Source organism: Palaemon carinicauda, chromosome 2 (genome assembly GCF_036898095.1).
Source record: "Palaemon carinicauda isolate YSFRI2023 chromosome 2, ASM3689809v2, whole genome shotgun sequence".
NCBI classification, from domain to species: Eukaryota; Metazoa; Arthropoda; class Malacostraca; order Decapoda; family Palaemonidae; genus Palaemon; species Palaemon carinicauda.
Window position 1 is genome coordinate 65911240 of NC_090726.1, and position 15000 is coordinate 65926239.

Here is a 15000-nt window from a genome sequence, read left to right on the forward strand (position 1 = left end):
GGTGTAGCCAACATAAAAAAGTTATGAACAAAAGGGGACTTTTCTAATCTTCGCTCCTCACAGCCTGACGAAGGAATTGGCCGAGTTTAGTTGGTACTGCTAGAGTGCCACACCCCACCCTCCCCCGTTATCCATCAATACGATAATAATCTTTGTAGTTATATTTAAGATTTTGAAAGAAAATCTTATGGAATTATATCCAGTCTTGCAATACTTACGTTATATTTCACAGTTTGGTCATATGTTATGATATAGAATAAACGCACATGTTTTAGCTTATGCGTATTAATAAAAAACACATGTGTGATTTGGAAATGCTGTTGTTTGTTCAATCGTGACGTAAATAAAGATTGAAATGATATCGTGGTGTGCAGTTGTAGGAATTTCTACACATCTATTGATGTTGATTTGCGTTGAACTAGCTGATGACTTTAGCAATTTTTTATTATTTTTCAAGGGAACCTGTATAGTTGGGGAGATGATAAGTGTAAAATAAAATTATAATTGTATGAACCGTACCTTGACTACCATTAGCACGCAGGTGGGTTGTTTGATTCAAGGTGGATCACGTGTGACAATCAGCTGATATTGGATACTGGTTTCTGCCCTCATCCTCCCTCCAACCCCTTTCTTCCTCTTTAAAACCCCTCCCCGTCCCTCTCCTTCTCCTCCTACGTTGTTTGACGTGGACATCTCAAGTGTCCTCCCAACTAAACCTAAAGTAGTTTTTGACTTGAGCCAAATGTGACGTATTTCTTCGTTATTCTTTAAAAATGTATTATTTTCTCTTGAATTGATTTTGCATTTTGAATCAATTTTGCTTACATATAAAACAGCTTCTGCACGCTACCCAACCAGATGAGAGAGAGAGAGAGAGGAGAGAGAGAAGAGAGAGAGAGAGAGAGAGAGAGAGAGAGAGAGAGAGAGATATTGCTGTGCAAAAAAAAAATTTCATATTAGAACTTTATTGTAGGTTACCATTAGCCACATATTTCCGTAGTTGGGAAAGGTAGCTGCTTTGGAGAAGATTCTGGGAGAGAAATTAATTTTGTTTCCCTTTCGACGAAGTGAGGTTTATTCTCATAAACTAATAATGAGTTAGTATACTTTATGTCATTCTTTTCGTCAGACATGCATGGAAGAGAATCAGGATAAAGGGAATAGAATGTTTTCGCTGTCCCAGTCTCTTTGTCCTTCCGATAATTTGAAAGTCAAATACTGTAATTATTTGAGTAATACCTTAAAAATGGTGAACTTTGGTGGCTTGCTTAGTAGGCCATAATATGTATGGGAAGTTGGACAGTAATTGCAATGCATCGAATTTGGTTACAGATGGGGATACCCCGTTAATTTAGGTGAAATTATATGCTAAGAAGGTTTATGTTTGAGAGAGAATTTGGTAGTTTCGGAAGGCATTTTTTATTACAAATCTTGAAGGGAACTTCGCTTTGTAACATTAGTTAATTCAATAAAGGAGAAAACAGCACGAATCTCGCGGATTGGAATGTTGAAACATTATATGACGGAAGTTTGGTACGTATGGGTGAGGGGGGGAGAGGGGGTGAATCAAAAGTTACCTGATCGCACACGCTCCCGCGGACGTGGTCCCCCCTCCCCTTTTAAGGAAAAAGAACCCCCCCCCCCCACCTTCACCCCCGGTACTTTTGAACCATGCTTATCTTCCCCCCCCCCCTCTTGTACCCTACCCTCTCTCATTCTTGCCCCACCCTCATCATCCTGCCACCCACACATCCCTTAAATTTTTTCTAAGGCTGCTCAACTCGTAAGTCCTTTGTTGACCATTCTTATAGTCGGGTGCTTTAAAGGGGAAGCGCTCCCTCCCTTCGCTAGTCTTCCATCTACAGTGTCACATATTTCCTTCTGGTGTCCTGGGTGCTTTCACATTTACAGATTGCCTTCCAGGTCTCATTTATTTTCACTTGTCTTTCGTTTGGGGCATTTCCCTTTCTCCCGTGTAATGCTGTTCGTATTTTAATATTTTGTTATGGCCGTTTACTGTTTCGCTTTGGTTGTCTTAATCTCTCTTTTGTTTCATTATTCTTGCCATTTTTATTTCGTCATTTATGAAGTCTGAATATGATTCCAAAGTATCTCATCTTGCCATTAATACATTGTTTTTGTTTCTTTTAACACTTGTTCGATAGTAATTTTGAAGAAAAAAAAATTGTTGTGACATTAGGGGCACCATTTGACATCGTAAATTATAAACAGTTGAAAGAATTACGCTCCGAAGTCTCTTTCACCTCTGGGTTACGTTATGTCAATCAATACGTTCTCATAATCCATGCACGGAGAGTGAGTGGGTTACATTTTTATGAACGTCAGGGTCGTTTTGTGGGATTTGCTCAGTGGTTTTAAACGAATGCCTCTCTCAGCCATCGATTTGTATGTTGGCCTTTTTCACTGCTCATGCTAATTTTTATCTTCCACTCGTTAGCAGTTGCAGCTTTGTCTTTTATTTGGTATTTGGTTGTTTGTATTCTGTACATTGTTTCTAGACTTTTGTAGTGAATGTGTTTGTATGTGCCTTCTTAGTGTGTATGGTTGATCTGTGTATTTGCATTTCCTTTACTTTCATACATTTTTTTTTCTCCTTCGGGGTAGAGGATGGGACTCATGTGCCAGGATTATTATTATAGTTATTGTTATTATTACTAGCCAACCTGCAGCCCCAGTTGGAAATGCAGGATGTTATAAGCCCAAGGGCTCCAACAAGGAAAAATAGCCCAGTGAAGAAAGGAAATAAGGAAATAAATAAAATGTTTGAAAAGAAATAAACAACATTAAGATAAAATATTTTAAGAACAGTAATGACGTTAAGAGAGATTTTTCATTTATGCAATATAAAGAGAGTCTTATGCCTGTCTGTTCAACATAGAAACATTTGCTGTAAGTTTGAGCTTTAGAAGTTATACCGATTCAACTACCCGATTAGGGAGATCATTCCACGACTTGATCGTAGCTGGAATAAAACTTCTAGAATACTATGTAGTATTGAGCCTCATGATGGAGAAGGCCTGAATATTAGAATTAGTTGCATACATAGTATTATGAACAGGGTGGTACTGTCCGGGAAGACCTGAATGTAAAGGATTGTCAGAATTATGAAAAATCTTATGCATCATACATAACTAACTAATTGAACAACGGTGCCTGAGATTAATATGTAAATTAGGCATAAGAAATTTAATAGACCGTAAGTTACTGTCCAAAAAATTCAGATGAGAATCAGCAGCTGAAGACCAGACAGGAGAACAATACTCGAAACAAGGTAGAATGAAAGAATTAAAACACCGAAAATCTTAAAAGAATTCCTCAATAAACCCCATCATAGTCTATAAATTCCTACAACCTCTTCTGGTTTTGGTTATTATGAATTGAGTTTAGGCTGTTTTTTTATAGACAATTCACTCCGGGCTTACTAAATGCGGGTCTGGTTTATTTATGCTTCCTGTCTCCCGTACACTTTTTTTTTTTTTTTTTTATCATCCTACCCCTCCTATTCCTATTCATCTTATATTCTTTATTCTCTCCCTATCTCTTATACTTCTTTTAATCTTATACTCTGTTAGCCCCCCTTCCCAATGCGGTTTCAGACCCCCCCCCCCCTTCCTTACCTAAGATCCACTAAGGAATGTGGTCGGTTTCAGAGTCCGTCGAGAAACATTTTACAGATTTTTCAAGGTAGAGACATATTTATTGAGTACAAATGCTTCCTCTTAATTAGGTAGGTATCTTGGGTTTCTTTCACGTACTTGTGAATGTGTGCATTCCTTGTAGAAATCAATCTTATTACTAACTAGTAACATTTACTGGACGTTTGTCAAGCCTCATCTATTATCACGATTTCTAAACTTTGGATGACATTAAGAAAGGTTTTAACAGAAGTGAGTTTTTTTTGCGAGTTGTAATATTCAAAAGGAATGTGCGGTGAGATTTTGAATGGGTGGGAGTGTTGAATGGTGTACAATTAGTGGGGTGTGGTGTGAGTTTTAACTAGTGATGTGAATTGGTATTAGATTTATGTAGGATTTTTAAATGAGACTTTTGGAGAATTTTGATTTGCGTGGAATGGTAGTGAAAGTGTGACTAATGAAGTAAGGTTGGATTTCGGGATGGAATGCCTAAGAGGGGTTTCTGAAAGGTAGTACAATGATATTCAAGTTGGATATATTGTAAGTCTGTTTTGTGGGAGGGAACGAGTTGAAGAATGATTGATCGTTCTCGAAGTAGAATTTGTTGTTTTTGAAAATCTTAGCGTTTTAAATATTATTCTCTCTCTCTCTCTCTCTCTCTCTCTCTCTCTCTCTCTCTCTCTCTCTCTCTCTCTCTCTCTCTCTCTCTCTCTCTCTCTCTCTCTCTCTCTACATTTAGTTATAATGCCTAAATTTTAACGTTCAAAGCTATTAATTTATATTTATAACAACTTTGGTCTTGTATGATGACAGCATTGTTGTTTTGAATATTTAGAGGTTTCCCTGGTAATTGCTAATTAGTGTTGCCACTGAGCTCACCGGTGTGGATTCGGAAAAGTTCATTACTACATCAGTGCAAAACAGTCGGATGTAATACATCATGCCGCTGTATATAGCAATGATATTTTGTAAATACAGCTTAAATTAAACCCTGTTCTAACGATTTTTTTCCCAGGAGATATGGCGAATTAATTGAAACAAGGAAATGCGATGTTTAAATTTAATCAAGAGTTAAGTATTGGTGAAATGCTTCAATCACAGTATTTTGGGGTTATTGGATCATCTATTATTATTATTATTATTATTATTATTATTACTAGCCAAGCTACAATTCTAGTTTGAAAAGCAAGATGCTATAATCCCAAGAGCTCCAACGGGGAACAATAGCCCAGTGAGGAAAGGAAACGAGGAAATAAACAATATAAGTAATGAGAAATTAAAATAAGATATTTAAAAAAAAACATTAACAACGTTAAAACAGATAATTCATATATAAAACTATAACTATAAGGGGAAGAAACGACGACGATACTTAGGAAAAAAAACAGTAATTAAAGAATATTGAGGAGAAGTTAATCTAAAAAGGAAGCAAAAGATCTATTAGAAATGGAGAGCCTTAGTATTCCAAAGTGCAAGCAAGATGCCGGCTAGATAGCGGTGCGTTGAGTAAGGGCTTCGGATTTTTTTTTTTTTTTTTTTTTAATGCATCCGAATCCCTCTTTATTCCTCTACGAATAATGCAATTAACCATTCGTCTGTGTTCTGTCCTTATAGGATTGCTCTTTATAATACTCATTGAATAGTGTGTTAACTTCCTTTGTGAGAAAGTTCCACGTATCATTCACTTCTCGCTGTTACGGAGGAAATAGGTAGCAAGCAATAAGAGACTAGCGTTTCACACCTGAGGGGGGAGGTGGAAGGAAGCCTTGCAGGAATACAATCCGTTATGTATCCTACTGTAGTATTTCAATTCAATCAGTTAATATAATTTGATATCTCGGTATGTAAGTTATATGCATGGATTCCTTCACGGCTAGCAAATAAAAATTACAGTATTTCTTCAACAATGTGTTTGATTATACCGAAGAAGGACCCAAGGTTGAGCTATGATTCTCTCTCTCTCTCTCTCTCTCTCTCTCTCTCTCTCTCTCTCTCTCTCTCTCTCTCTCACGGACACGCATGCATAGGGACGGTATTTAGGTCGCATTGCTTGGATTGAAAGATATGTTGCAATCTAAGGCAATTTCCATTGATTGATGCTGGCAAATTACAGTAATCTTTTACTTCGTTATTAACCCGAATGTGGACATAAGCTTTTTGTAGTCAAGTATGTTTTCCTCCCAAAGTAAGGAATTTACAAGAATCTAATTAATTATTATTATTATTTTTATTTTTTAATATCATTATTATTATTATTATTATTATTATTATTATTATCATCATTATTATTATTATTATGAAGTAAATGTAAAATGCTGCTATTCTGTACGTACATAAGTCTATGTGGTAGCATTGCAGTTCTAATTTTGGCTGCTGTCAACTGTGATGACGCAATTTGCCAACGAGGCAGTGTAGTTCTGCTAGCCCGGCATGTCAGTGATTTTTGTGTCCATGCCCTGAGCAAAGCCGGCCGGCCGGCCTCTCGTACTCTACTTGCAGTATGTGGGCCAAGATCCGTTTCACCTTAACCTGGCAGTGATGCCAGTGATGCTGTACTCATGGATCCAATAAGAGGCATTCCTCCCTTCCTCCTTCCCATCCTAAGCCTATATTTTTTTCTTCCTTCCAATTTATTTGTAATCGTTTCTCGTTTTTGGATATGATGGTTTTTGCTTAAATATATAGATTTTGCAACTTATATCCCTATGGATTTATCTTGATTTGAGAACTTGAAAAGCGTTCTATAGGGAATATGTTTAGTCTTTTAGTATGGTTTTGTGAAATACATAAAAAAAAAAACGTCTTTTTAAAGAAGAAGAATAAATAGGAAAAATGAATCAAACTATCATTTGGCAGGAAATGTTGAACACGTGCCACAGTTATTTATTGCAAGAGAGTTCCACTATTGTCGTCAGTTGAATGTGTGAAAAAATACACTCCTTTTTGGGGAGTTGGAGGTCACCCTTTCCTTGGGAAGTATCATAAGCATTCTCTTGTTCATGCGCATTTCGTTCAGGTGTTAAAGTTGGCATGCATTCCATTCGCATTCCGATGTAGTGGTGACGAATCGTAGATCTTAGTCACTGCTCCTCTCTTTTCTAAAAGCTTCTTAGCAACTTTTGGGGGAGAGCGAGTTTCTCTCTCTCTCTCTCTCTCTCTCTCTCTCTCTCTCTCTCTCTCTCTCTCTCTCTGACTTTGTTTTGAATATTTCCTAGTATTATACAGTGCGCAATGTGATTTTACTTCCATTTGCTTGACGAATGTTCTTTGTAGAAGCCGAGTTTTTTTTTTCATGTAAAGCACTTTTACTGTTTCTTTTTTTTTTTTTTTTTTTTTTTTTTGTCACACAGTCCTCCCCAAGAAGAGTCCATTGCAATGGGGAAATTTCCCTTTAGAATATTACATTTCATATGGAATTAATATCTGATTTTCCTCTTCGCCGACTTTCCCTTGAGAATTATAGGGCCATTTTTCTTTACCTCATCTCTTGTGCTAACATTTGCCTCGATCATTTCTCAAAGAAAGAAAAAAAAAACTACCAATATTTCGTAATGAGTGTTGGGTTCGAATACCTTCACTTGCCGTTCCTCACGAGGGTAGATTACTTTTTGCATGACGCCTACTTATTACGAAAATGTTTTAATCATACCTTCCAACTTTCGCGTCGCCGATGACCATCATTGATGTAACGCCAGTCTAATGATACTTGGTCATTCATTGTATTCAGTTTCCGTACCGCTAAAGGAACAATCTCTCTTTCGTTGGTGTTAGTGGAAAGTCACACCTTGGTGGTTTCGCTTCCAGATACGCTTGCTACTTGGTGGGGCTGAAGAAGAAGAAGAAGAAAAGATGATGAGGAGGAGGGGGGAGGGTGCGTTGTTAGGTATCTCGAGCAGTGAAAGTCGTTGGATTTCGCTAGATTCTGAGAGAGAGAGAGAGAGAGAGAGAGAGAGAGAGAGAGAGAGAGAGAGAGAGAGAGAGAGAGAGAGAGAGAGGTTGGGGGGTGTATAAAATTTGGCTATATAGGCAAAATAATGTAGCCCGGCGCTGGGCCTGTGAGGTTATTCAGCGCCCAGGTGAAGGAAAAGGTAGAGATTAAAGATCAAAATGGAAGGATGGACGAACAGAAGTAAAGTAGAAGAATATAAAGCAAATGTAGTCATGGGCCGAAGTATAGCAGCAAACATGCTTAAGTAATGCGTACAGTGCATCACACAAGATGCACTGACGGCACCCCCCAAGGGGGGGGGGGAAGCTTTATTTGTGTCGGTGATAATAATTATACTGTAATATTTAAACCAGATTGTGAGCGAGTTTTTTCACTTCAGATGTTTGCTGTGAGTTTGTACTTGTATGACAGCATTAACGATTGTAATTTAAATTAGATTGTGTTCAAATGAGAGAGAGAGAGAGAGAGAGAGAGAGAGAGAGAGAGAGAGAGAGAGAGAGAGAGAGAGAGAGAGGAGAGGGGGGGGGGGGGACGTCAGTAATGAGGTGTATTGTTCGTTATAGTATAATAATCAAAAGCGGTGACCGCTATGGTTTTAAATTGTCAGTGTACATCAGGCACTAGAAGTTTTATGAACATTTAACTGCAATTATTAATTACAGAGGATTTTTTTTTCTTTCTTTTTGTGCTTTCGGTGTTTCTGTTTCTAAATCGACGTCGGATTTTCAAGTTTAAATCATTTTACTTGTAAGTAACGTACGCTATTTTTAAAACTACACAGATAGCTGTTAATTGAATTGTTTGATCTAATGATACCATTTAAATAACCTTGTAATTGTTGTTGTGTCGAGACTCGCGTGCGAGAGATAAAAAGCGGCAGTCTGCTTATTCCACCAATTTCACATCCGTGACATGGTAGAGGAAAAGCGTTGTCGGAGTGAAAGTGATGATAAGCACAATGATGATGATGATGATGATGATAGAGGTGATATTGAAAGTGCTCTGGCATTGCTGTGCTTGGGAATACGTGACCGTTAAATGCTCCGCTGCATTCTCCTTTCACCTAAGGGGGAAGGAGGGAGGTGGGGCGAGTACCCAAACACCCTTCCCATCCACTCGGGGAAAAGGTAGCATGCTTTTCATTATTTTATCTTGCTTCTCTATTCTGAGTATATTGTGTGTGTATAGTTTATATATATATATATATATATATATATATATATATAATATATATATATACAGTATGTATATGTGTATATATATATATATATATATATATATATATATATATATATATATATATATATATAATAAATATAGTATATATATAAATATATACAGTATATATATATATATATATATATATATATATATATATATATATATATGTATATATATATATATATATATATATATATGGTTGTGTGTATTCACTATATATGGATATTCTATTGAGAATCCCTTTTCTTTATATTCTATGTTAATTTCTTTAGTTTACCTCCCAAAGGATATTTCCCTGACTATGTGGAAAAAGGCTGTATTCAAATGTAATGAATTTAGCGCTGTAATATTATCATGAATGGTTTCGTTATTAGTGTTATAATTGTTTTGCCTCCTATGCTACGGTTGGAACATCCTTCCAGCTTCTTTGAATCTCCAGGTGTTTATTTCACGTGGAATCATTTGTAGGTCTCAATTTCTTGTTGCAAGATTCGAGTTTAGTCTGATTTTGTTCATGCAGTTAATTCTCCTCAAAACTTATTAGACCAGAACTAATATTTATTGGACTTACCTTCCGTTTAAATATATTTTTCTGAATTGTTTCCTTTTAATATTTTATTTTCGCCAATCCTTGCTTTTTTTCGATTCAACCTACATTTGAATAGATTTTTATCAGAATATATTGCCGTTAAAGTTTGTTCTCATTAGAGATTATCTTCTAGAATTAAACTTCCATTCGAAACTACGTTTATTGGATTCTATCATTATTAGAGTTTTTTTCGCTGATTTGATTCCTATTAGAAATGATTCCTATATGCATTATCTACCAATATTTTAATCTCGCATATGCCGTTAGCTATAATATCATTGGCTGGCATGGATTGAGAAGGCCTTGTTTTGAAATGGTTAAGTGATTCTCTCTCCTAAAGGAGCTACCAGGGGACAGATCTTTAAACCATGAGCCATTTGTTTTCAATATCTGAACTGGCTTCAGATCATCCAGTCTTTTTAAAAGAGAAATAATGGAGGTGTCCCAGTCTTTTTCATCACTTCTAATTTGGGATTTCTCTTTTGATTTAACCGAGCAGAAGAAAAGGCAATTTTACTCTAGCGATTCACTTCTTAAGCCATTTCGATAAGTGATTTTACTTGGATATCTAAGATTGCAATCTCCGTGCAACTAGGAAAATGTGATAAATATTATAGTTGAAGTCCAAATAATCCCTCGCTGTTTTCAAAGGTTAGCCAACTAAAATGTAATTTGTCATGATGATAACATCAAATTATCTAATTTATTTCTAAACTTGTACCAAAAGAAAAGTTTACTTTGGTTACTTCACATGGCTATGACATCTATGTTTGATAACCACAGAATTACGGAATCATCGCAGCATTTTTCTCCTGTCATGCAGTGTCAGCCATTTCATTACAATATTTGGCAAAGCTCTTAATTGAAAACGATGCCAACCTTGGTAATACCATTTGCGTGGATACATTTCTTTCATGACGATTTGAGAAGCAGTACCTTTAATAACCTGGATGACACAGCAGCAATGCGTTGTATTTAAATCGTGATGTTCAGTGCCATGCATATGAAAAAGGCATAAATTATACTTGCCATGACTTATCAGCATTTGTTAAACTCTCACGTTTAAACTTCAGTGGTTAACTTTATTATTTTTTTTTTCATTTAAATGCCATATATTTGTACAATCGGTAAATCTTTCTTGGAGTACTTTGGTAATCAACCATAATTAATTGTTATTTTCCTTTCCTTACGTCCAACATCGTGAGGTGCCCCTCCTCACCCCCCCCCAAAAAAAAAAAAAAACCGTGGTCATAACACCATTCTGATCCCCCCAAACCAGAATTTAACAATTCGAAAGATTTCATGTGTGTATGAAAAAAGACCGTTGTGACCTAGCGTGACAAAATGGCATTTTGGTTAATGTAAAGATATATTTTTCAATATTTAAAAGAAATTATCAGTTTGAATTTCCATAACGTGAAATTGCAATCCTTTCAACATTTTTTTTTTGTGACCTAGATAGTTTAGGCAAAACTTTTGCAAGAACAGTTTCGAGTAAATTCATTGAAGATTTTTTGTTTAAACCAGCTGAAGATCTTATATAATAACATCTAACATATTGCCCGGATAATTTAATGGTAGAAGTAACTTGTTTGTAATAATATTTTTCCATATTGTAGTTTATATACACGAAACATCCGTGGTCCGACGTTCCTGTTGTACTCGAGTAGTTACTCTCCAAACTATCAATGATTGCCGAAGAGCAGAAGCACAAATGCTTCATGAGAACTTTAATGAAAGATGATTTGCCGGTATTCAGGTCGCTCGAAAGTAAACGGTTTTTTTTTTTTTTTTTTTTTTTTTTTTTTTTTTTTTTTTTTTTATGACTTTCGTGGCGAGGTCACGTTGTGGTCGGGAGGGAGGGAGGGAGGGTGTAGCCATTCATTTTCCTTGGCTGACCGAACAGAAAAGTCGCTAGAAGTGAGGTCAACCTATTTTGAGATGAAAAGATCGAGTTCATGGTTTATTTTAATTTTCACTGTTCCCTTTTTCGTTTGTGAAAAGAGAGTACTCTTGTTAGTAGTGAATGAAAAAGGAAGACCCGCAGTGTTCTACTTTGAAGCTTAAATTTTTGTCACGTTAATCTTCCTTTTCATTCTTCCTCACCCCGCCTTCGCGACTTGGCTCTGATACTCTTATGACATCGAAGTTGTCGTTATTCTCGTGTACGTGCAGGATTTTGACAGCCTTTACATTAAACTGCCCTGTAACATCTTCCAAGCTACCTGTTCCCATATCTAATTTGTGTTGATGACTGGAACTTATCTTCTGGTTACTTTCATGCTCTTGTAGTCATGCAGCTCTCCTATTTCAAAACAATGTTTCATCATCTCAGGCAGAGTTAGGATTCTTCATTTTTTTTTTTTCCCCAAGAAATGATATAATTTTTTTTTCATTTTACCTTTTCCTTTAATATTTTCTGTAGATTATTATTATTATTATAATTATTATTATTATTATTATTATTATTATTATTATTATTATTATTATTAGCTAAGCTACAACCCTTGATGGAAAAGCAAGCTGCTATAAGCCCAATGGCTCCAACAGGAAAAAATAGCCCAGTGAGGAAAGGAAATAAGGAAATGAATAAATGATCTGAGAAATAAAAAGATAATAAAATATTTTCAAAACGGTAACAAAATCAAAACAGATATATCATATATAAACTATAAAAAAAATTATGTCATCCTGTTCAACATAGAAACATTTGCTGCAATGATAAAATAGCGTATAGCAATTCGAATGTTCTTTGAAAGAGGATTACTCGTTTCCAATAAAAGCTGGAGAGAGACTGGCTGAGAGACCGTTCGTCGAGAGTATGGTAATGGATGGTTGTACGGAAGGAGGGTCGCTAATTATTACCCTACCGATGATCTATGGCTTTGGAAGGAAGGATCATTTGGAAACTACCGGAGAACGCCAATTATTATCCTTTAATGGAGAGTCTTAACGCTACGTTTCAGATTCTAAAACCTGGATTGGCACTTTCCGGGATGCTTCTAATTTTCATAACTAAAGAAGAAGTTTAATTAATAAATCTCCGTTAAGTTTATATCGTTAAATTGTATTTCGTTCCCCGAGGATTGATTTTAGATGTGAAGGAAACTTCCTGCTTATACATACATATACCAAGGCACTTCCCCCAATTTTGGGGGGTAGCCGACATCAACAAATGAAACAAAAAAAAAAGGGCGGGGGGACCTCTACTCTCTACGTTCCTCCCAGCCTGCTTATATAAAAAAAAAGTTATAAAAGATTCTCTTCAGTAAACAGATCATTTAATTTATCTATAGAAACAATTTTTCAAACCCAAACCCTTTATGGAAGAAAGTATTCAGGAGATTTCGCCGGCCATAAAGCTCAAACAAACCGGAGTGCTATAGCCATATTTTATACTCTTTCAAGTTGCCTTGTAAACTCTTAATGTTTATGATGGTACATCCTAGAGGGTGGATCCTTTACTTGTGGTTTGGATGCTCACAGGTTGGGGAAAAAGAGGAAGTTCCTCTTTGTTCTGTTGGACGAACGATTTTTTACTTAAAATTTCTCTGGTTTATCATGCGCATCATTTTTTACTTTTTTCACATATAGACACAAACGTCAGTACCCATTTTATACACACATCAAACGCGCGCGCACGCACACACACACACACACACACACATATATATATATATATATATATATATATATATATATATATATATATATATATATATATATATATATCCTTGTTTCTTTCATATTTTTGTCATTTTGTGATTCCTAAGAGTAAGGGGAAGGAGTTTGAGGTAAAGAGGATGGGGGAGGGGGCGTGTCCTTTAATCTCGTGAGTTTATGCCCAGTGGAGAGGTCGTGCAAATTGACATGGTCCGGTGGTCAGTGGCATTTTTTTTCTTCTTCCCCTCGCTCCATATCGTGACCTGACCAAAGCTCCTCTTTGGAGGGTCAGCATTTCGCTTGCTCTTTCGTGGACCGGCCTCTTCTCCCCCTCTCTTCTCCTCCTTCCATTTTTTGCTTGTTCGTGTTTCCATTCTCTCTTAACGCAACAGAAATTCCTTCAGGGCAAGATTTAAGTGAGCGAGTTTTCCCAGTCCTAATCTGCTTTTGCAATAACAACGTTATCTTTGCTTCTCGGTATTTCTTCATCCCTTTTAACTGCAAAATTTCCCATAAATTCCTGCTGTTTATTATGTGGACGTATTCTTGTGAATTTAATATAGAAAGAAACTGTTGTGCATCGACTTGTAGAAATACAATGTGGAAATGGTCATATGGGAGAAATAGTTTTTGTTAATCAAGTTCTCCTTATCACAGTTCTGATTAGTGCTATTAAGAAGAGCCCCTTTAGATAAAAAATGGATAATCTAAGCGTCAGTTTTATATAGTGTGTTCCCCCCACCATCAAATGTGTTTGTGCGTGAAGCAGAAGAATATTTTATCATAACAATGCACTACAGGCTCTGTCTTGCAGCCTTTTTCTCATGCTTACAACCTATTCTTAGACCATTTCAACGTGATTGGCTTAGCGGTTAGCTAACTCTGCCTGTGCTATTGATTTTAGAAAAGCCTCCCCATCCCCCTGACTCCAAGGAAATGTTAGGCCTGAGGAAGGGAACGTAAGGAGGAAATTTGTAGATCTTCCTCCTATCGGAAAACCTATGAAGGGTCGTTAGGGCGAGGATTGATCTGGGGAGAGCAAAGAAAATAAGGCTTGGATGTACTTTTTGAAAGAAGCTGTCGTCCAGTATAATTTCTTTTTCAACTATTATTTCCCATTCTCCAATATTTGTCTTCCCCATTTCATCCCAGCTATGTTTTTCGTATTTCCCGATTTTGTCGTATACGTTCTTTTGCTCGCATGCTTGTACACACCTTTCAAATTGATTAGTTTACGACGAACGTTTTGTGATACTGAATGGTTGCAGATTTTTATTCTAAATCAATTTTGTAAAAAATATAATGTTAGTTTCCTTTATAAGATGTTATGTCATTTATACTTACAACATGACATTTATTCCTAACAGATGCTTCAAGTTTTACACCATCTGTCATTATTTAATACAAACTATTTTTCAATTCTTTCTCTATTGTTATGTTTTTTTTTGTCTTTACAGGTAAGTGTGACGAAACACCTGAAACTGAATTGGGGGACACAGATTTGTAAGTTTTCGCTTTTGTGTTGTTGCAGTATCTCTACATGACTGGATTTAAGTTTTTATTAGGGTTTGTTGGTATATCTTTACATTCTTTAAGCGTTCTTTATGTTCTGTAGTTTGTAGGCATTGTTGTAGAATCATTCATCTTTATGTTTATTTATTTCGTATTTAAGCTTTTTATCATACGTTTCTGTTATTTCGTGAGTTTCAGTCACCACTGAAACTCATGTGCAATGCGGTCTAGTTTTAGCCACCTCAGAATTGTATGGTACTGCCGTAGGTCATCTTTTTTTGTAGAGCAACTGCAGATGCTTTTACTAATAAGGGATTGATTATGAGTCTTATGCTTTTTTTGTTATTTCTCTCCTTTTCACAGGAGTAACTAATATTGGCTTTTGTGTTCTTGTTAAAAAACAACCTGCC

The 15000-nt window shown here is 36.2% G+C and overlaps 1 protein-coding gene across 1 annotated transcript in view; it reads left to right on the top strand.

The window, feature by feature from the left end:
- LOC137617183 (zinc finger protein 395-like) overlaps window positions 1–15000 on the top strand; it is an 86653-nt gene that overhangs the window by 37163 nt on the left and 34490 nt on the right. The window contains exon 3 of the mRNA XM_068347064.1: window positions 2166–2316. Coding sequence (XP_068203165.1) covers window positions 2166–2316 — 151 coding nt within the window. The remainder of the gene's footprint in view (window positions 1–2165; window positions 2317–15000) is intronic.